Genomic DNA, 23949 nt, shown 5'->3' with positions numbered 1-23949 from the left:
ACAGTAACTTTGCGAGATGCTCACGAGAATGTACATAAGGTATTGTTATATATAAAATGTATATGACTCTCTTAGATTCACATTTTAATGTCACAACTGGTAATTGTCCACGATCCTTAAGATCTATATAAAGATTATAGGGAAAAGATGAAGATTCCTTTTTAGCTTATCGTAATTATTTCTTCTCTACCATAAATAATCTATTTAATCTACTTCATATGTGTACATACTTTGATCAGTACGTCTCTTCTTATTGCAAACGATAAAGTGAGAGAAACAACATTAGATGGAATTATATTATGTTTTAAGTAATGAATAACGTGTAAATACAAGATTAATTGTAAATGTAATTAACATGGAATGCTAATACTCGGCTTGTTACATTTATGTGAAATGAAGTGATGTTTAGGCGGATCTACTCTTTACCTACACTCTTACCTACACTCATTCTCTGCATTTATAAACCGAAAACGTGAAATACACATGTTTGTTTAAACGGAAAGCAGAATGTTGTAAAATGTAGTTGAAATTGATGGATCCATTAATGCATTCTGTAAAAATGATCTACGATATTATTTTATTGTCCAGAATGAATGTAACACACTTTAACACACATAACACGGACGATGTCGGAGGACATTGATCTATAGAGCTTAGTTTCTTTGCGATTCTTAATATCGATCGATGATGATAGAGATGACATTTTGCCTGATGACTACGCAACATCCGAACGAAATGTACATTGATACTATTAGGCTAATTAAATATTAGCATTAATTAACAATTAAACACTGATGTTATTAGTTCTATCGTTATTACTCGCATCGCTATTTCTATCGAATAGAATCGCTAGTCTTTTTTTCGTTACAGATTTGAAGAAAGATTGTTTTTTTTTTAAATATTAATTTCTTTTTTTTTAACATGCAATTTTTGATTTTCGTTGCAAAAATTATTATATATAGTACAATTGGACCGAATGTTATCAATAGCTCTGTCTTTTGAAGCCTTTGACGGCTCGTATCAGCAATCGCTTTCATCACATTCTACATTAAGTTACATTAATAGCTTTTCGCATCTCAATAGTACGAATAAGCGTCATAGTTTGGCAATGAATACTTTTTAGATTCGTTAAGTTCAACTTTGTTTCATTGGAGCACGGGCGAATGTACAAAGCAATGTTGGATAGCTTCGCATTGCGTGTTATTTTTATATGAGCCAGAGGAAAGATAGAATAGCGAATTTACAAGATTAATACAAAATGACGCAATAATCTTTGACAAGCTGTCGTTAAAAACAATCGTGCTGTCGTAGACGTTTAACTGAACTATATGAAAGAAAAGTATAACTTAGAGTATGTTAAAAAAAGAATGCACGGATGTAAATTTCTTAAGATATTTTGTATGCATGTGAAAGAAGAACGGTCTGTCAAAGTCATTATTGCAACATGTATCTATAAGAAATGTGAAAAATGGTTGTGTGCAAGTTTATTATACATAATTATAATGGACGTAAACTTACTTTGATTCAATGCAATTGCATTGTGTGAGTAATGTTTGAAACAATTGCAAATGCGAAATGTATGAAATGTATGAAAATGTGTATATACATATATATGTGAGAAAGGAAGAAAGAAAGTGAGCGAGAGAAATTAATGAATTGCAGAATATATAAGTAAACATATGTAATATACTTCTAATCACGCGACGTAAGAAATTTTATTTTTTATTCCGCTATGTAAGAGAGACAAGTTCTGTGGAAGAACCGTCTTGCTACAGAGACGACTCGGCTATGGAGGACTGCCACTTACAAAATAGCATTTTGTTCCTTATAATAAGAGACAGTTTTATAAGATTAAGATTACGAGAGAGGGGGGGGGGATTATTTTTCGCTTTGTACAAACAGCTTTATTTATCGTTATAATTTTACTGGATAACATCAGTAGGCAGATTAGATATTATTTCGTGGATCATCCTTTCGTTATTTATTTCATACACATATATATTTTGTATGCGTGCATGCTGCGTGCGTGCGTGTGTGTGTGTGTGTGTGTGTGTGTGTGTGTGTGTGCGCGTGTGCGTGCGCGCGCGAGTGTGCGCGCGCGCGCATGCGTGCGTGTGTGTAAATTATACACACGTACATATATATATATATATATATATATATATATGCATACGCTACGTGATCATTGGATAAGCAAATGTTTAATTTCCTGATGTCACCACTTGCGTGTGAATTTATAAATCCTTGGGAATTTGGACTCTCTGTGATCGACTAGATATCGACTAGATATGCGATGTTTATCTACATGGAATGTGAATTTATTTCTTAAATCATATTGTGTCATAATCGCTTGACGAATCAGGTTTCTTAATCCCTTTTTCACGTTTTTTCTATTTACTTATTTTACTTATTAGCGCCAGCTACTTAAAGGAGAGTCTATTATTGTGTGATCACGAGGCATGTCAATCTACCGTCATATAATTATATATATATTTATTTTATACAAATATATTTTTTTATATATAATGATTGTAGTAACGATTATGTGTAGTGTCGATTCAGAGGGAGGGGGGGGGGGAGAAAGAGAGAGACAGAAAGAAAGCTGTCAACTCATGTTTGACAATCAATACCAACTTTTTCGAGCGGTACTGACTTTCTGTATAGAATATACTGTCACATGTAAATATTTATTATTTTTACTGTACAATAAATCGTGAATTTTATCGCATCAGCCAAATCATCGACGAAATAGAAAAATTATGTGATTTGGATTTTTAAATCGTAAATATTATTTACAATAATTAAAGACACTTTCAATGTTTAGGCTGATGCGGCAAAATAGCGTGTTCTCGATTTTTTTATAATTTGTTATTTAATGTAAAAAAGTGACTGTTATAAAAAATGTTCTTTATTAAAATGTTGTAAGTTTTGTTTCTTCTTTTTTTTGTATTATTAACATATAGCTTATCTCTTGAATTAAACATTTTTCTATGATGAACTGCTGTACTTAATTTCCCTTATCAATAGAAATTGATATTCTATCCTGGATATTTCTTTTTTTTACAATTTTTGAGATTTTACAATTAAAACTCATATCAATGATTAACGGAGTAAGATTCGGAAAATAGTTTATCTTTGATTAATTTAGATAAGATTGTTTCGGCGAAATATAAAAAACAAACAATTTTAAGTCTATGGATACTGGATATTTATTATGTGTATATAGTATTCTATTATCAAGCTATTATTATTATTATTATTCGGTCGCCGAATAACATACACATGCAAGGCGACGTTATACAAAAGTTCATTCCCAGTATTTCTTTCATCATCTAAAAAGAAAATTAAAATTATAAATTTGATATTCTGACATTGAGAACTACGAAGGTAAAAAAGTAGGAATAATGATTTTGAAACAATTATTAATTTTTAATTGTTTGAAATTTTAATAATAAATACTCGAACGCGTAAGTGAGTTAATAAAAAAATTATATTTTTTTATTATATGTAATAAATTATGCGCAATCCATAATAAATTTCAGTAGATTAAAAAAATCCATACAAATTCGGTGAAGTCAGAGATATGTTAAAATAAGTAACAAAAGACTTAATTGTTCAAGACTTTGCACGAAGAATATATAAAAGCGAAAGATTGAGATTACAATACGCAGATTTAAATAAAAATATTCGCGAAGAAAAGAATCAAAGGCAGGTTAATACAATGAAGAGACTGCAATTCGTCGTTATATTTATTTGCTTTATTGTTATATGTCATATAATAGTTTTATATCATATATCGCAGTTATCATAAATCAAATTTGAAAATAGGCTTTAAATTATAACAATATATCCTTAGAGAATAATTGAAGCGCTCCCTGGAATATAGGTCAAAAAGCCCTCGTACGATTTCCATGAGCTTCATATCATTATCATTATCATCATCATCATTACCTTCATCATTATCTCTTTCTCTCATCATCATAATCGTCTCAACTTACGCGCGTGTGGGGACCGTTTCAATTATAGTATATCGTCGCTATGTATTGAACACTTGCCGAAATCCCCACCAAGAAAGATTTTCAAATGTTCAATCGAAATGAACATTTCATATATCCGAGTGTGTGTGTTTGTTTATCTATATAATATTATTATATCATTACTAAGTCCAGCCGAGATAGCAAGGTGACGTTTTTCTCCCTTTCTCTATGTATCTGTTTTTTTTCTTTTTTTCTCTTTCTTTCCTATAATTATGTTTTGCGTGTAATAATAACCATAATATAATAATAAACATTATTACACCACCACAGCAATAATAATATTATAATAGCACTGTCGCACTAGGGACGCACGGCTATATCCTCATGCGTTGGCGGCCCACTACCACTTTTACCATGAACTGTATTCATTGATCTGAATAGGATTCGGTATATATAATATATTATTAGTACATTGCGTAGTCGATTCGTGACACATCTCTTGTAACGTTTACATAAATTCGATTTTCCCGAGAACCTGGTCGCGACGTTTACGCGTGGTGTATGGGGTACGTATAGAATTTTCACGTTCTGTGTGCTGTGTGTGAGCTCGATAAAAATTCGCTATGATCGTGATAATCTGTATCTGATGAATTTGTTTGAAACAGTACGCGATTCATATTACGCGATGCTCATTAATTATTCGAAGAACTTCATCTACGAAACAAAATGCAAAGATGTCAATGTATTATACTGGAACGGCTGTGTGACCAATTAAACCTTCTTTATTTAATCATCCTTTAAATAATCGGTTGGAACTATGTTGCTCATCGTTTTTGTTTTGTCTGTATTTTCGATCAAGTAAATGATCAAGTAACACTAACGTACACTTGTCGATGAAAAACTATATAAACGTTTGTTTAGGTGGAAATAAAATGAATGTGCTCTTCAAGGGCGATTAAGATGTAATCGACGATCGCGAGAGTCTACAGTGCTAAGGAATGCTCCTCTCTTTGTTTTTCCCTAATTACTACCTATCTGTTCTGGGGGAGCACAGTTTAGAAGCAACAGTCAAAATTGACAGAGATACAATAATGAATTCAAGCGTGCAAAAGTGGAAGAAGAGCAATATGTACCCAGGTTCGATGAAGCCAATATGGTTCCCAAGACTTTCTTTGTGTCTTTTATTCGGACTGTCTCTTTCAGTCTCAATTCTTCACTCTCAATTTGCAACATGGAAGTAATCGGAATCTCTCGTTTTGCAAAGCAATTATTTACACGATTGTAACATGTCCGTAAAATTACAGCGTTTTTTTACAGCGCTCTAAATAGTAACACGTAATTTTCATCACCTATCATTCGATATGGTGGTGCTAGAAGCACAGCTGTCCTCAATGCAAGCAAACGAAATTTTAAATCAATCGTAATTCGAAGCAAGAACTTTGTCTTAGATATAATAATTCGTATCCATCTGTGATACGATCTGTGTTAAATGTTCCATCATCGTTGCATTGTACAGATTGAAGTAGCGATTTAAAACATATGTTATGAAAAAAAAAAATAAAATATATATATATATAAAACTGAATCATTGTGATCTGGCGAATATGCTATTACGAATCTGTCTCATAATAATGTGGATTTATATATCTAGCAAAATTTTAAATGTTGGTTAACATTACTACAGAGACTAAAGTGGCGATGCAAAATGTAAATTTTACATGTATATATTGTTTTATGTGCATCTAGATCATTTTGGATTTGTTATATATTATATGACATTTTTGAAATTTGCAAATATCGCAACTCCGAATCGTCTCCAAATATCACAAACTCAGATTCTTTTCGACAATAGAAAATAAATCATCATTATTACATTCAATTGAGGAATAGCAATATTTCTATTAATCAACGATTGATAACAGAACACATGTTCGTACGGCTAAGAAAAGCATAACACAGAGGTAATTATAATTAATTATGTTGTTATTATCTTACTGTTGTTTTCCTTAATCGGCACGGACTCTCTTTTCTTTTGCTCTTGTGGATATTGCTTATAATTGCTTCTGTAATTAACTCGGGAAATATATTAGCAATAAATTGAATAATTAAGGATTTATCGTCTTATCCTCTAGTGTGACAAGCAATATTAAGAGAGAATCTGGGTTTGAATGAATATAATAAGATTGTAATATAATTTATGTGCCTACAAATAATTGATCCAATTCAGACTATCGCTATTACTATCTCTTCGTTTCTCATCGTCAGATCCAAAATATGAAAATATGTTAAGATTTAGAGGTTGAAGCTGTGTTAGCACAATCAGTTCTTGTGTTTTTTTTAGTGGGTCCATTTAGTCCATGCCTGCAAATAAGTAAAATTAATATATTTCCCTATTAATATAGTTCCCTACAATAGTATTATTGTTATCCGTAGTTTCGGAAAAAAAAAAAAAATCAAATCAGAGGAATTTTACTAGATAAAGAAATCTTACCGGATGTTGCTTGTCTTGTACGGCATCGGGCATTCCCCACGCAGGTGGATCTATCTTATTCTGCTCGCCCGGCGGGAGTTCTGCCAGGTCAAATTGTCCCGGCAATAACGCCAATGCTGGTATGAGTGACATTGTCGTATTTCCGTTAGCCTGGAAAGGCTGTTGTGTATTCACATGGCCCTAAACACGATAAAGTTAATTACACGCGAGTGCAAACAAATAACACATGGAGATCCTGCGAATCTTAATCTTTGATATTACAAAAATTATAATATCACGCAAATCTGTTCGTCTGTATCGCGCGCGCGCGCGTGTATGTGTGTGTGTGTGTATACATAAGTGAAAAATTAAGCATATAGGGATAGATGTCAGAGATAATAATGATTTTTAATTTTGTTAATACCAACGACTTCTTACCCTTTATATTTGCAAAAATTGTCATTTTGATGTAAAAAAATATACAAATTTATACAAAATCGGATTTATACAAAATAATGAAATTATTTATTAGTATATTATCAAAGCAGAAAGTTATTTTGATCTTTAACACGATGAATTTTTCAAATTATGAATTTTTTATTACTTTTATTAAGTATTTATGCAGTTTTAAATCCTAGATCTTTTTCTTACCATTATACGTAACAATGTACAAATATAATAAATTATTGGATAAAAATAATTGCAAATAATAAAATTAATCATGTAATCGTGCGAGAGAAATGATAGTTACCTGGAAGGAAGATTCCATCATTTGATGAAGCTCAGGTTCAACGTTGGATATACGTTGGTTATAAGTGGGATTTGATCGAAACATCTGGTGCCTGTCGATACCAGGCGCCAGATTGCAATTCGACCATGCTAATTTCTCATTGAGCATCCAACTGATGGAATCGGCGTCCCCACCCGGACCCATGCCCGCTGCCGAATAATTCTTCCACGTTGCTCTTTCAGTACCGATCGGTCGTGGTACTTTACGATCTTCGATCTTGAGTTGGCTCATTTCCTGAACGACTTGCGCCGGCGATGAGGGAGATATGGCCGGCGAGCCACCGTTCTCCAGAGTCGTAATCAGGTCGATGCCACCACCGCCGGGTTGACCGCTAATGTTGGTAAGTTGATTGGAGAATCCCATCTGGCTTATCATGGGATCCTGGTGTGGCGGATAGCTAGTATGTGGTGCCGGTGTGGCAAACGGCCAGCGAGTCGTCTGTGCGGTCGTCGAGATGCCAGTGTTCGCTGCTGGCGTTGCCCGTGAGGGCGTTTGATATTTTCCCAGCTGATAATTGCCGAGCATCGCCAGATTATTGGACTGTATGGCGGACGGCGGTGGCGCCGGCACGGTTGCGGCGAACATGTTGGCCGGGTGCAATCCTGCCGATCCGGCGGCAGCATTGAACATCGTCACTTGTGGCTTATTGCTCAGGTGAAGCGAACTGGAGAAGTCAGGGGCGCGCGGATTCAATCTTGACATACTAACGGTGGTGTTGATCACGGAGGCGGATGGCGCAATAGTCTGAGCGAAACTCTGCATGTGAGGATGAAACGGTAGCAGAGAATGACCAGCGCTATTCTGATTATCGTTCGGCATCATTTTCAATAGACTGGAGTTGACATTCGGATGCTCATAATTGCCGCTGCTGCTGTTCGCCGCCTTGAACAGACTGACGTCCAGTGTCGGCTGTGACGTAGATGGTATCACGTGTGTTGCCGGTTGGTGAGTCGTCGCGTTCCGTGTGGTCAGATCACCCTGAAAAACTGCTGGCCTATTGAACTGTGCCGCCATGCCCGTTCCCATATCAATGTTCTGTTGGGGTATTACTGGTCTAGCCACCGCTAGACTACCGGGCGGCTTGTTCGGTAGTGGATGCTCGCTGTAGCTCGTCGAAGACTGAAATTGCGCGGGCATAGGATTGTTGTGCACGGAACATGATACCACGCTGCCAATCACGTTGGTCGATGTATTGCTTGTGTTACCCGGCTTGCTGGATACCGGGGAACACATTGCTGTACCACGGTACCCTGGAGCTTTGGACGCGTCTACCTGTGCTCGACAAAATTTAAAATATTCACGTATCAGCCCCACTAAGACACAACGCAATATTCAAATATTTGCGAGAAATTTGCATCGAATCTTTTTTAATTTTTAATTTTTAATTGAATTGATTTTAATTTATCGAACTGATATTTATATGTGCTAAATACTATCCGTTAAAATACTATTGTAATTATATAAAATAATAATTTTTCTATTTACATGCGTCACTTAAATGCGCATTCTCTAAAAATTTACATTAAAAAAAATTCACATAAAAAGACATGAGAGAAACTTTCGATGCAAATTTTTCACGCATACTTGAATATTGTGACGTCATATCACTTGCTCACGAGATAGTGAGGGGGGGGGAGGGATAAGTAAAATAAATTTAAATAAATTTAGACGAAATTCATATGTATACTACTTTTGACTCTCCCATTATATAAACGAGACTATTTCTTATAATACAAACAAAAATCAAATAGAGATGATCCATTTTCACAACATACCTGCGGTGGGGAACTGTCAAATTTAGCCGCAGATGGACCAGAGTTCGTGTTTGACGATACACCACCGCCCGCAACAGTCGCAAAATTCATGCCTTTTTGAGTTTCATTTTCTCTTCCTCCCCACATTGACTGTTGCGTGACTTTAGTAAAAGTATCGTTAAACAAAGAATACTCTAGAGGCGTGCTGCTAGGTTGTTGCTGCTGCTGCTGTTGCTGCTGCTGTTGCTGCTGCTGATGCTCCTGAGTCACAATCGGCGTAGTGCTGCGAATATTTTGTTGCGATTGTTGTTGCATCGATTGTTGCTGTTGTTGCTGTTGTGCTGTAGATAGTGGTGGTGGCAATGTCTGCGTTTGCAGCGCTACAATCGGTGGCGAAGGTGTCACTCGAACGGAACTAGCTGACGTCGAGACGATTGAATTTTCCGGACAGTTCGTCGTCACCACGGCGTTTGTGGCTGGTGACGACGAAATCGCAATCGTTCCTGGAGGGTAACTCGACTTCCCGGAATAGTGAGATGCTATTGCCGACGAGGTGGATAAGGGCAGTGATCGGCAGTGTTTCGGCGATATACTGACTATGGACTGTTGTTGCTGGCTGGTTGTGTGAGCGGTTGCCGCAGACGTGGCCGACATAATAGTTACAGTCGTAGCGTGCGCCATGGGCTTCTGTTGCTTTACCGGTGCGGTGTGACTGGACTGCATGACGGTAGTGGAACTGTGAGTCGAGGCAGTGATCTCGGATAGCTTCGCCGCGAATGTCTGCGTTGTGCTGGTCGTGACAATTTTTGTCCCCGCTCTACCAGCGGTCATAATCGCACTCGTATACGACATCGTCGTCTTAGTATTTGACGAGGATGCCATTTGGATTACGCCTTGCGCACGTTTCTCCGCTATATGTGCATAAGTTTAATTGATATGTGATATTTAATACGATACAAAATTAAAGTACAATACATTGTAATATCCGTAATTTTTGTTTTCCTTGTTGACTACATTTCTAGATTTTTATAGACTGATTTACAATTTGTACCCACTAACTACTAACTGTAACAATATTAAAAATTAGATTTTTAAAAAGGCTCAATCAAAATATTACATTCATTTTGATGAATTATATGTAATTATTTATTAGTAATAACGTTTTGTTTGTCCTTACCTGTACGCTTTTGTGTGTGTGTGTGTGTGTGTGTGTGTGTGTGTGTGTGTGTGTGTAACGATTTCTTAATAAAAAATCGTATAAAAAAAGATTTGAAATCTTTCGATTAGTTTCTCATTTTAAAAAAAGTGCTATGTAATTAATACTCTGAAATTTCATTCCAAACAATTTTTTTATACGTAATACGGATATTTTTTTATACATAATAACAGATACGAATATGAAAGAAAAATAAAATATTCGATATTATTTTTGTGAACAATAGTTGTTTTACATTACCTGCGGCCATGAGTCTAGGGGCTGTCGCACGTGGCAAAGAAGTAGGAAAAGCACCAGCAAGCTTCATGCTTGATGAGCGAATAGGAACCAAGGGATTAGTAGTAGACACACCTGAAGGATATCCTGATTTATTAATTTGGTTACTGGTTGTACTGGATGCCAGATTAGATGATTTATTAACAGAACCACCAATTTTCGTTTTACTTGCCTGAAAGAAGATATTAGTTTATTAAATCGCTCTATATACAACATAAAACTTATTATAGCTTTATTTCTCCAGCTTACAGCAACAGTGGAGACGGATTTGTCCCACGAAGAGGTTGTTACGACATTGAGTTTTGATTTCGGAAGCATCTGCAATATATCTACATCTGGATCCTTAATAAGTACTGATATCAATGAATGAGCTTGTTTTGTTGCTTCAGATGAGCCCCTACAAAAACAAAATAACAATTTGAAATACCAACATTTTCATCTAATCAAGATATCTTCTTAAAAAATTCTTAAAGATAAGAACTTTTTAAAAATTCTTTTATTTGCTAGATTTAAGATAATTTAATTTTATTTAATTTTATTTAATTTTTCCATAAAATTAGAGAAATTTATGGAAAAAATAAAATATCGACATTATGGTGTTAAAACCTTTTTTTCTTTTTTAGAAACATTTTTAAATAATAAAAGAAATTGAAAATTTGTGTCCTTAAGGCGATAGATTTGATTGGTACATCTTTTTATGTATAAAATATATAAATTTTATATATTAAAGGATATAGAATACCTAATACTCACTTAATCGTAATGATTCTTTCCACTTGGCATTTACTTTGCTTTTCTACTTCGATGTGCGCACCCGTTGCAACACGAATAGCATTTATATTACTGCCACCTCTACCTATCACTCGGCTGATAGCATTTGGGGGAACGGATACTTTCTTAGAACGGAACGGTGAATTCATAAATCTGCCTGAATCATCCGATTGTCCCCTACAAATCACAATTATGTTGAGTGATTCTATTTGTAAAAGATAATATTAAGCTATCAAAATAAAGAAAAACATTTTGAAAAAATGTCTGAACTTCGAATGTCTTTAAATACACGTATCTTACTTTCGTACAACTTCCTTCCATCCTTCTTCGCGTTTTCCGCTTTGCTTAGGGCTAGTGTTGTTCGCTTTCGTTGATGTGTTTAGAGCATCTCCATCGTACTGATTATTATAAGACTTTTTTCCTTTGCCAGGAATATAAGTCTCGTTACCAGTTGCTTCAAAATCTTCTCTATCAGCGGGATGTCTGGAGGACTCGAAAACCAATTGTCCTTTCAGCTTTCGATCGGAACTAACGGTCGTGGATGTTCTAGTGGTTGTAATCGAAGTTGTAGATACAGATATTGCGCTGGTAACGTTATTTATAATTCGCCTGCGGAAATCATATTATTGGCATGTAAAATAATATCAAAGATAGTCGATATTTCATTTAGTTACATATGATATACCATATACCTATTCTATTATTGTGTAAACACATAAAAATTATGCTGTTCTAAAGTAAAGAATAATTCGTCTTATGAAACACTGAATCTTTCTCTTCTCGAAAATACAATTATTTAAAAAATAAAACAAGAATAACAATTTTTTTCGAGCTAGTTCTATTCTTATACCTCAAAATATATTAAATATATAAATTTAAAAAAATTAGATCTTTTTAACTGTATCGTGGTCTACACCTATACTTTACAATATTTAACATTATCTGTATGCTAAATGTATCTAGTCCCGAGTCACGTCAACTTATTTTTTCCCTTATTACTTTAATAATTTTGAGTATTCTTACTTTTCCAAAGTGTTATTTTGGGATTTTGTCGCTATATTTTGAGATAAATTGGTGTTTTGTGAAAGAAGGGTCTTGGACGAACGCTGTGGGGACGTATCCTTATCGTTGTTATTAGGACTATTGTTCTTCTTTTTCTTCTTTTCCTTCTTTTTCTCTCTCGCTTTTACATCATTACTACTACAGCTTCCCTGACTGTTTGCATCTATTCCACTGTCACCCTCTTCTCTATCGGGATCTTCCGGACTTCTGTTTACAGGAGATGGCACGCTCTCCATTCTCTCGTCGCCGCCCTCATGCTCGCTGTCATCCGCTCGATCGCATTCTTCGTCTGATTTCTTTCCACTTTCCTCCTTATCTTCAAAAACTGTCTCGTTCTTCTTATATTCTTCATGAAGTTTACGTTTCTCCTCCTTCTTCTCAAGCTTCTTCTTTTTCTTTCTCTCTCGTCTACGTGCAGCAGCCGCTTTCTTCGATTCTTCTCTATTTTTTTCCATATCGAGTTCTTCCAATAATATACTTGCATTCTTATTCGCTTTAGCGGCTTGCGTCTCTTTGGCAGCTCTTATAACTTTCACGCATTCATGACATTTTTCCAAAAGTTCCTTATCGCTAACTGTAGCTATGTATCTCGTCATTTCTTGATCGCTTGGGAATTGCGTTACATGATTCACCATCCATTTGACCACTTTAATATGACCCTTTCGGAATGCGGCCATTAGGCAGGAAACCTAATCGTTATAAAATATATTTTACGTACATATTTTATTTCTAATATCAGAAAAAAAACATAAGATTCTTTTTTCATTCCAAGTTCTGAATTGACGTACATTGATCATACAATAAATCAGCGTGAGATAGCTATAGTTTGTTTCACTCTAACTTACTGCATTCAAAATTCTTCGAAAAAGAACATATTCTACTATTACGCAAGCCTCTCGTCGAAGAACACATTGTCGTGCGTACCTTACGATTATCTTGTGAATCAATATCGGCACCTGCATGAAACAGCAAATCCACAACATTAAGGTGCCCTCCATTTGCAGCTAACCATAATGGACTGTTCCCTTTTTTATTTTTTACCTCGACTTGGGTTCCCCTGAGGAAAAAAAGAACAAATTCCATTTAAACTGTCATTTCATAATGCGACACATGAAATACAGGAGTACATTACCTCGATAATAAGAGTTCTACGAAACGGCAGTGTCCTTTATCAGCAGCAATTGTGAGGGCAGTATCACGAGATGACGGTACAGGCGTAGCATTAACGTCTGCGCCTTTAGTAAGTAACACACGTCCAACTTCGACGTATCCACCACTAGCGGCCTCCATTAATGGCGTTAAACCCGTCTTTAAGAAAAAACAAAAAAGTTATTATTTTGCACAATAATGTAAAAATTCACTACTTAAACATTAGATATGTTACTTTAGCTCGATGTTCAACATTGGCTTTTCGGTCGAGAAGAAGACTAACAACCTCGTGTCTTCCTTGAAAGCATGCGAGTGTCAATGCTGTGTTACGATTCGTCTCGATTTGCGCGTTAATATCACTCCCCATATCCAATAGTAATTTAACTGCCGCTGTACATTAAAATACCATATATATTTCTTTTAGTGTTTCAGTCATGACGGAAGGTTCTTTACGTCTGACAGATTGGAATTTGTTATTATCAAGTACTATTTATGAATAAGCAATTTCAAATTTTCTTACCGGTATGACCATTCATAGCTGCTAACATTAGCGGAGATATGCCTAATTTCGAACCAGTTCGTGAATTAATTTCGGCACCATGGCTCAGTAGAAGCTTTATTATGTTTACATAACCACCGGATGCAGCCAAACTCAAGGGGGTATAATCAGAAACGTTGCGATGTTCTTTGTTTGCGCCGCGGTTGAGTAGAAGCTCAACTACTTCGTATCTACCACCGCTGCATGCGAGAGACAGTGGTGTGTCCTTGGTACGTTCAGATTGTGCTTCTATGTCAGCTCCGTGATTGAGTAGAATTTCAACTACTTTTTGATGACCAGCTGTTGCGGCCAAAATAAGCGGCGTAAATCCTTTCTTGTCTCTATGTTCTACAAGGAAATGGAGTCAACTTGATAAAAGTTTTTCTATATTCCATAATGCAGGCAACAAATATTTTTTATATATACTAGAAAATTCGATGTATTAAATTCAGTACGATTTCACGTAACGATGTACATTTCACTTACCTATATCTGCACCGCGACTCAGAAGAAGTTCTACAAGATCTTCATGCCCTCCCGCACAAGCCAAAGTCAGCGCAGTATCGTGATTGCTGTCAGTTTCTGAATCAACATCTATACACGAAAACGGAGCGGGTGGAACTTGGTTAGACGCATATCCACCGACCGTTGGGACACCTATTTTGTACATTGATCAATAATTAAACAATGAGGACACTCTTGGCAATTTATTTTGAGCATCATCGCATGACATTATCATGGCATGCGATTAAAACGGAAATCACAGTGTCGCACAATTCTCACCTGTCGCTGGATCTAGCTGATAATTTTGCGCAGGAAAGTTAGGAGTTTGTTGAGCATTGGCAGTTTGTTGTTGCTGGCAAGATTGTTGTTGAGACAGGAGAGGATATCTGGCCTTCTTACCCTTGCCGGTTGTTGGTGCGGTATACACTTGTTTCTTGTCAGAGGTAGCAACGTTCGCAGTTGTTGTAGTAACGGGTGCTTGAGTCTGAGTAGCAACTTGAACTTGATTAGTGCTGCAAGTTGTGGATTGCACATAATTACTTGATTGATGAGGAGGTATACTATCTATTATCCCCGGTGCGCCACTCACAGCTGGTAATGTTTGTGTAGGAAATGCTAGTAATGAAAAAGTAAATGAAAAATTATTCACTTGTGAGAAATTCAGTGACATTATAGATGTGCTAATGATGAACGTACACAACTTACTTATTTGGGAGGACTGAAGCAACAATTGAGGTTGAAAAGTATCGCTGCTAATATGTTGCATACATTCGCGAAAATGTATGCTACCTTGGCGGAAGCCTTCCTCGAAGGCCCTCAGACGATTCTTCAGCGTCGGATTTTGCAAGGATTGCGTACTTGTTAGTTGTAAACCCGCTGATATGTCTGCCTCTATTTGGACACCAGCGCTCGTCACTTGCAATGACGGTAAGGCCGGTAAAGAAACCGAAGGTACTGACAGCACAGGAGTAAAATATTCTTGGGATACGTGAGGACTTCCGCTTTGTTGAACTATTTGTGTAGTATGCAAATGTTGCTGTTGTTCCTTGTTATTCGATACATCCAATCTTTTTAATTCGAGCTTCTCTTGATCTTCTGTTGCTATATCAAAATGGAATAATGAAAGGTTAAATTATTTTCACTATTATTTTCCTTTTTAAACTTCATAAAAATATTTACTATCAACTGGATCGTCGAAACTGATGGAACGAAAAATTTCAAACGCATCATCGATAGGAATATCCGTGCCGTCCTCTAATTTCAATACTCTCTCGTTAGGGGAGAAAGTTTTAGATTTCTGAGCGCCAGTAAAAAACGCGCACGCGCTTTCTCTGTATTTTCGCGTCAATTCAGGATCCGTTTGCTCAGGAAGATTTTCTTGCGCTGTTTGCTATTAAAAATGTGTTTTTTCAAACATGTGTTTCAATACGAAAATAACCGGTTAAATAATCATTTAATAATATAATTACCTGATTGTGCAAATGATGATGCGTAGGATGCAAGTGCGACATCAATTGAGTGGGCATAAGTATGCTACCAGTGCTATTAGCAACTATATTGGTTTGCTGTGAATGAGTTTGTTGGTGAGATTGTTGCGGCGGTTGCGATTGTGGCTGCTGCGATTGTTGTATCTATATTAAAAAACAAAATCATTTTTAAAAAAGTCTACATCGATGCCATTACGATTTGTAATTGTGAACACTTCATATGTATCAGCTTGTATTCATGTCCATTATTTCCTTCGCCTCCTCCCCTTTTTTTAAATAGACAGAAAAAGAAAGATAACAGAAAAAGAAAGATTGACGCATGTCAAATCAATGTTCAAAATTACAAATCTTGGATAGCATTCGACGTGTGTTAAATTCAATTGTTGTCTCATGCGTAAACAGATTTTTGAAGTCAAAATAAGAAAAAAAATCCACCTGCACTTGATCCAATTGAAGTTGCAATTGTTGATTTAATTGCTGTAGCTGCTGAACTTGTTGCACTTGATAAGAAGGATGTTGACGTTGTTTCTGTTGATATTGTTGATGAAGTCCAGCCATTATAGTTGCTTGTGTCTGCTGTAATTTTGCCATCCCCATACTAGACGTAGCTTTTCGTACATTTTTCCCTTCTTTTTTTGATACGGGTTTAGCTTTCGGACGATCGCTTATAGCAGTATTTTGGCTGACGTCGCTGCTTGCAGTAATAGGTGATTGAGAAACGGCTATAACGGTTGGAGATGTAGAAATGCTCGGCGGACTTGGCGTAGTTGTTGAAGAAGTAGCACTAATGAGTGATACGGTAGTAGTTGTTGTAACAGGTAATGGCGCGAGAGACAAGGGAGGTGAGGAAGGAAATGTATTTGTGGGGAACGTTTCCGTCGCAGTTGGAACCACGGAAAGCGTTTTCTGGAACTGTGCAGCTTGCATCCCCATTATTTTACCATCAAGATAAGCGCTGCACACCAACGCTGCATCGTTAGTGTGCACTCCTGGATACGTCAGTGAACCACCAGACATACCGGTTGTATTGCAAACTAAACCTTTCAAAAAAAATTATAGAAAAATTTCATATTGAAAACATTAACATAATCATTAATATAATCATAAACATTTAATATAAATGTTTATTTCGATAAAATAAAGTGAAGAAAATACCATGAGGAGATGTCGACTGAGCTGGCAAGTCAATATTCAACATGCTCGGTAATAATGCGTCCGTCTCGCTAGGATCTTGTTGCTGCTGTTGAGATTGATTAATAATTGAATTCCGTGGACCAGAAAACAAATGTCCTGCACCTTTAATTTGTAGTTCTCGTTCTACCCTCTGAAAGATACCATTATACAACTTGACAAAGAGACTATACGAAACCGTGCATACACACGCACATATAGATATGTATAAAATACAATATAATTATAAAAAATGCATTATATTTGAACATTTTTTGTCTATTTGGATTTTGTGTCTGCGTATACATCATATAAATATATAAAAAAATATATATAAAAAAATAATATTTTTAGATGAATTAAGCATATATAAATGCTGTTACAATTAATCAAAGATTCTTATAATATATAAATGTTTTGTGTTTTTAAATATATAAACTTTGTTGTTGGGGAATTTTGTCGAGAATTAATACAAAGGACGTACTTGCAGTTCTTCAAGTATTTGTTGCTTGTGAAGGATTTGCTCTTGCCTAGTTACAGCTTTCCGACTTTCGCTGACATGTATCACTTGCGTTGACGCTGCTGGCGTCGGACTAAGACTAATATTAGGTTCTGACAAACTTGTAAAACCCCCACTGCCTTTATCAAGAATATTAGTATCGTCCTTAATAGTAGTAGTTGATTCTCCTGCGGGCTGTGAACGAACTTGTTGCGCTTCGGCAGAAGTAAGGCTCATATCGGGCATCATAGTCACTGATCGATTTTTTCTTAACAATGACTTTTGCGTATTATGTTTGGGTTGAAGATTTTGCGCTTGTTGTTGTTCGGCAGCTTGTTGTTGTTGTTGTTGTTGTTGTTGTTGTTGTTGCTGCTGCTGCTGTGGTTGCGTAGATGTTTGTTGAGAGTGAGGTACGTGTTGTTGATGACTTATATGTTGTGGTTGTTGCTGTTGTTGTTGTTGTAGTTGTGGCTGTTGTTGTTGCTGTTGCTGCTGCTGTTGCGGTAACAGCATGGGTGCAGGTGCAGCACTATGAGGAGCACTCATCATAATACTATGAGGATAATCCAATAATAGTTGAACAACAGGAGTATGACCCCCTTTTGCCGCTTCTATCAGCATAGTAGAGTTATCCTATAATTTATTTCATTGGGTTATATCAATACAAATATAATTAATGTCTTGAAAAGATTGTATAGAAAATATTAGGTGTGGGAAAAAGTTCGTGGCGTTTTTCCCGTTACATCTAAAACGCCACAAACTTTTTCCCGCACCTAATATTAAAATACTGTACGAATGTTGCACAGAATTGAGAAATTGGTAATATCATATATCACGCAATGTGTCAATCTTACTGAGAGATATTACTGAGAGACGTTCATATTAAATCTGTGAATTTTTGTATATTTCAAAGCGTATATATATATATATAAAATATATGCAACAAATTGAAATAAATCAGAAATAATCATATAAAAACATGACATTTACTTGAAAAGTAAATGTACAATTACTTCAAAATACGAGAATAATCTCTTACTTTTAATTTATGAAAAGGATTCGCAGATTGTGCAAGGAGTAGCTCAACCACTGCAAGATGACCACCAGCACACGCCAAGGAAAGTGGCGTGTGATCATTATTTGTCGTTTGTCGATTGACATCGGCGCGCTTCGAGATGAGAAATTGAACTGTGCACAAATGGCCTGCTCTACAAGCCTTCATCAATGGAGTTCTACCTCCTTCTGATTCATGCTCCTTAAATACACAATGAATTAATATAAATAATTCACACAGAAATGAGAAATTTAACGAGATGAAATGATATGGGAAAATATATAAGAATAAATTTTTGCAAAAGTTGAGTATTATACAATTATAGTAAAGGCGTACTAGATCAGCGCCAAATTGCAATAGAAGATCAGCAACGTCAGTGTGACCGTTCTCGCATGCGTATGTCAATGCTGTATCTCCTGTCTGCGTCTGAGCGTGAACATCTGCCGCAGATTCCAGTAAATATCGAACAAGATCCAAATGTCCTTCCTGCGCAGCCTCCATTAGAGGAGTAGATGCGCCCAGCTCGATATCCGCTCCCGCCTTAATTAAAAAATCGGCAACTTCCAAGAAACCACCGCAACAGGCCAAAGTAAGCGCCGTTTCCTGAGTTTCCTCGGTTTGAGCATTGATGTTTGCACCTTTTGTTGAATATATCCATTACATTGTATTCCTGTTGTTTAATATTATGTTCATTCGAACGAACAACAATACATACCTTGGCTCAAAAGTAAAGCAACCATTTCTTCATGACCCTCGCGCGCTGCTTCCATCAATGGAGTATAACCCTCGTCGTTAACTTCCTCGATATTTGCTCCACGTTCGATCAGAAGCATAGCCAGGTCCACGTGACCCCCGCAGGCAGCTAATGTTAATGGCGATTCAAAACTATCCGTTGGCATATTTACTTGGGCACCTGAATCTAAGAGTAAACGAGCAACTTCCACGTGACCATCCATTGATGCTTCCATAAGGGCGGTATGCATCTCATCGGTTTTATGCTCCTGTAAAAATAGAAATTATTTTCACCATTATTTATAAAATTATAAAATATCAATGTTTGAATTAAGATTAGATTGCGTAAAAAAATTCTTAGATATGTTTTTCATTCCGATCTCTTGTCATGTGATTCTATGTACTGAAAGTTTAAACTGTATTTTAAACTATACTAAACAATTTGAAACAAAGCGGCACTACTCACGTGGCGTTAGTTAAAAGTATAAATGTAAATGCTAGATCAACTAATGAGCAAGTTACTCGGTGAATTAAAACATTAATAGCCAATGTTCACATTAGAAAATAGGTAGTTTTCGGAGGAATAATCATAGGAATACCATTAGAAAAGTTACATTTCTTCCTTTTCCGAAACTGACTTTCCAGAAAAAAGAAGATGCAGCAACTTCTATCTGTATGTATGGAATATGATAGATGTTTTCCCTACCAACGCGATTATTTTATCATCTGTAAATAGACAGATCAGAGCGCACTCTATTCCATTTAATTATTATCTTTACTGCACATCATACAGAAAAGGATGAAACAATCATTGTTATTTACCTGATCGGCACCAGCTTCTAGCAAGAAACGGACCATTTCTAAATGTCCCTTATAGCAGGCCAATGTTAATGCAGACTCTTTAAATTCATTGGAATGAGTATTGATGCCGGCTCCATGTTCAAGCAATATCTTAGCGACTGGAACATGTCCAGCGCTTGCCGCTTCCATGAGAGGTGTATGACCATTCTCATTGTGATCCTCGACATTAGCTCCCGAATTCAGTAGGACACGTACAACCTCTTCGTGTCCACCGGCGCATCCATACATAAGGGGTGTGTTACCTTTGATCAATACAATTACATTTGTAACAATACCGAAACGAAACAACACCAACGTAACCTCAATAATATTTACACATAGCTTTAAGAAGCTAATGTATTATTGATTTTACGGTATATTACGATATAAAAGATACAAGAAACGGTAGTGTATTTTAATTTTACCTGACGTAGACTGAGCATTAACATCAGCCCCATGGGCAATCAGTAAAGATACAATATCTACATGCCCTGCACTAGCAGCTTCCATCAAAGGGGTGCAGTCCCCCTTGATGCCACGATCTTCTACATTAGCATTCATCGCCAAAAGTACCTGTATCATAGAAAAACGCAATGACGAAAAAATTTCATCGCGGTCTACAAAATTAATTTCAAATAAATTATCTTACACAATTATATGTATCTGCATACAATTATAATGCCAACTTCATGTCCGTGATTAACATGACAGTTTGATAAACAAGGAAAAAAGTTGAAGTATGTATGTATGTATATAATGTCTCTTATATATATAAGAGACTTGAAGAATGTGTGTAATTGCGTTTTAAAGAACTTTTCCATAAAGAACACATTTCTCGTGAGGCTCTCATGTAATAATTACATAATAATTAAAAATAATTTTAGCTAATTACTATTAATTAGGTAAATTATGTAAATATCACGAAAATGTAGTTACGCAAAAACAGTTGAAAATAGATAAATGTATCAAAAATAATTTTTCCGACAATAAAATTAAGTTAGACCCCCTTACTTTCGAGACGAAGTAATAATCGTACACTGTTAAATAGTAAGTAGTTTGTTGACTGTCTGAGTGACTGTAATAACAACAAATGTAATCTAAACAAATTTGAATTGTTTGGACAATTATTAAATACATGCCAAGAGATTTTATTTTTACACCTTGTATCCTTACAGCCAATATACAATACGTAACATTATCGAATAATACGTTCGATATTATTTATTTTCTGATCTTTTTACGTAATGAGAATTACTGTACCAATCTGTATTATTACAGCCATTCAAACTATTAATATTAATTACAACACCTGCACAAATACAATGAGTATATTACGTGTACACTAAAATATGCATAAAATACGGATAAAATATGCGTATCAAGAAAATGATAGAGGAGAGGCAGCATGCGCCAACGCGCGCACAAAGCAGAACACGTCTTTACCTATGAGAGGCATATAGAGTATCTTTCATAATTTTTTTATTTTTTATTTTTTTGGAAAAAAAAGAGACACAGATTTATACGAGAGCAAATTTATGAAATCCATAATCGGGGGGCTCATCATGCACGCATACACATACCACAATGAAGATTAAACGTGTGAGAACCGGAAATTCTTTATTCACACGCATATACGTACTCGGTGCATTTCAATGCGTTTCTAACAAAATTTCATACACGTTTCCTCCCAAAGGGAGGATCGATGTAGTAGGATACGAATTTTTTGGAAATAACTTGGTTCTTAGGAGAGAAAGGGATCGTAGACTAATGATTATTGAATTTGAATGCAAACCTGAGCAAGTTCGTAGTAACCAGCTGAGCAAGCGAGAGAGAGCAGACTTTCTCCCTCCTCGGTGGTCTCGTGGACACTTCGGCCCTCCGTTAATAATTTCCGAACGGTACCGACGTCTCCGTCGGTGCACGCCTCGACGAGAGAACGCTTTTCGTTCGGTGTACGTGGATTGTCACTGCGCATACGTGTTAATGCTGCCGCAGCTTCATCCAATGCACAAGAAACACTCGATGTTAAGCGACGGAGAACCTCGTGGTCGGGCAAGTGCTTTCCATCACCCGATGATAGTTTCCCAATGCCGGCCGCTTCGAGAAGTGCTTCGAGACGCGCTTGAGTCTCAGGATCCACAGAACGTTCGGGATCTTCAGGTGTCAGTAAGAATTTCGACGACTCGGGATGATCTTCGTCCAATTCAACCTGATCGATCGCAAAGCACTCCACCTACAACGAAATATCTGTCGATAAAGCCAAGTTATATAATAATAATAAAGAAAGAAGAAAAGAGAAAAGACTTGGATATAAGAAATTATTCGTTGCCGTCATCTACATTTCGATTATGCTTAATTTATCTACGCTTGATTGATCTGTGGCATCCTCAAACAAAGATAGGAGATCCTGAGATGAATCTCGATCGAAAAAGATGAGAATGCGAAGGGGAATGTCTCTTTCGACTCGGATGTGTTTAGTGTCGTCATCGGCGAACGCGTCCGCGTCATGCTCGAGTTTTGCGCGACTCGGAATGGAACCGCGCGTTATCGTCACTGCGAGAGACAATAAACGTAAATCGGGAACGCGCCGGGTGAAAGTATAATTGTGTGTTTTCTAGGTTCTAGTGAGCGGCCGCTACGACAAGATAAGTGATGTTACGAGCGCTTAGCGCGCGGCCGTTCCCCTGTGAAGGAGCCAGAACTGCTAGGAGAAGGCGGAGAGGGAGGGGAAGGGGAAGGAGGAGCAGCCCCGCTCGACGACGACGATGACGACGACACTTGCACGACTTGTGGTCCTATGAATGGTACACTCGCGTGCAATACCTACGTGCAAGCCATGCGTCGCTCTTCCGCTTATCGCCTCTCTTCACCCCGCCTCGAGCTGACACGATCGTCGGCCGTCGTACATTCGCGTCGGGACACACACGTACACGCACACACATAGCGCGCGCACGGCGAGCGAGATCGGGTTCTTTCCCTTCCAAGCCGTCTGAATAGAAGGAGACGAGGAGGAATTCCGTACCAACACCGTCGGATATAAAATAATATGGTCGCTTCCACAATCCACGCGTGCATCGACCAGCGAGCGAGTGCTGTGCTGTGCTACGCTACGCGCGGAGTGAAGCGGGACGACGACGCCTTAAAGTCTTAAAGCTTAAAGCGTAGTGAGAGAACATTACCAGTACGGTATGTTGCGAACGATTACGCGAGCAAGTACAACTGATGGAGAAGGTTCAGAGGTTGGACGGACGAGCTAATCGTCATCGCGAGCGAACTCATGCGGACACTCGCGACTGCTCGCGAGCAAGAACGCGCGGCGTATTGCGGAAAACTCACTAGGTGGTGCGCCCGACAGCAGTGCGACGAACGCAGTATACTGAACACTCACGCAACTCGCGCATCCCACGTACACGACATGTATTGCGCGCGCGCGTCATGTTGTGCGTATGCGCGCGCGTACAGGCGGATCGACAGGATAGATGCACGTGCGACGCGCGTTGCTTTGTGTTTGTGCAGTGCACCGTTTCCTGCACGACTATGCGCGTACAAGCATGTATTCTTATGTCTTCTGTGTGTGTGTGTGTGTGTGTGTGTGTGTGTGTGTGTGTGTGTGTGTGTGTGTGTGTGTGTGTGTGTGTGTGTGTGTGTGTGTGTGTGTGT

General features: G+C 37.2%; 1 protein-coding gene across 1 annotated transcript in view; it reads right to left on the bottom strand.

The window, feature by feature from the left end:
• Positions 1-6146: 6146 nt before the first annotated feature.
• Positions 6147-23949, bottom strand: part of LOC105625844 (ankyrin repeat domain-containing protein 17-like) — a 22967-nt gene continuing 5164 nt past the window's right edge. The window contains exons 3-29 of the mRNA XM_012207156.1: positions 22082-22522; positions 20715-20862; positions 20272-20552; positions 19433-19718; positions 19054-19355; positions 18703-18918; positions 17649-18296; positions 17150-17318; positions 16430-17034; positions 15977-16138; positions 15687-15897; positions 15213-15608; positions 14787-15122; positions 14490-14660; positions 13986-14351; positions 13701-13855; positions 13449-13624; positions 13241-13373; positions 12278-13005; positions 11555-11863; positions 11237-11431; positions 10733-10880; positions 10448-10655; positions 9013-9902; positions 7199-8509; positions 6469-6648; positions 6147-6338 (exon numbers count right to left, since the gene is read on the bottom strand). Of these exons, the coding sequence (XP_012062546.1) occupies positions 6315-6338; positions 6469-6648; positions 7199-8509; positions 9013-9902; positions 10448-10655; positions 10733-10880; positions 11237-11431; positions 11555-11863; positions 12278-13005; positions 13241-13373; positions 13449-13624; positions 13701-13855; positions 13986-14351; positions 14490-14660; positions 14787-15122; positions 15213-15608; positions 15687-15897; positions 15977-16138; positions 16430-17034; positions 17150-17318; positions 17649-18296; positions 18703-18918; positions 19054-19355; positions 19433-19718; positions 20272-20552; positions 20715-20862; positions 22082-22522 (9195 nt within the window). The 3' untranslated portion in view covers positions 6147-6314. The remainder of the gene's footprint in view (positions 6339-6468; positions 6649-7198; positions 8510-9012; positions 9903-10447; positions 10656-10732; positions 10881-11236; positions 11432-11554; positions 11864-12277; positions 13006-13240; positions 13374-13448; positions 13625-13700; positions 13856-13985; positions 14352-14489; positions 14661-14786; positions 15123-15212; positions 15609-15686; positions 15898-15976; positions 16139-16429; positions 17035-17149; positions 17319-17648; positions 18297-18702; positions 18919-19053; positions 19356-19432; positions 19719-20271; positions 20553-20714; positions 20863-22081; positions 22523-23949) is intronic.

The sequence above is a fragment of the Atta cephalotes genome, assembly GCF_000143395.1.
Source record: "Atta cephalotes unplaced genomic scaffold scaffold00004, whole genome shotgun sequence".
NCBI classification, from domain to species: Eukaryota; Metazoa; Arthropoda; class Insecta; order Hymenoptera; family Formicidae; genus Atta; species Atta cephalotes.
Note: the sequence above shows the minus strand (reverse complement) of the source record. Positions and strands in the feature narration are given on the sequence as shown.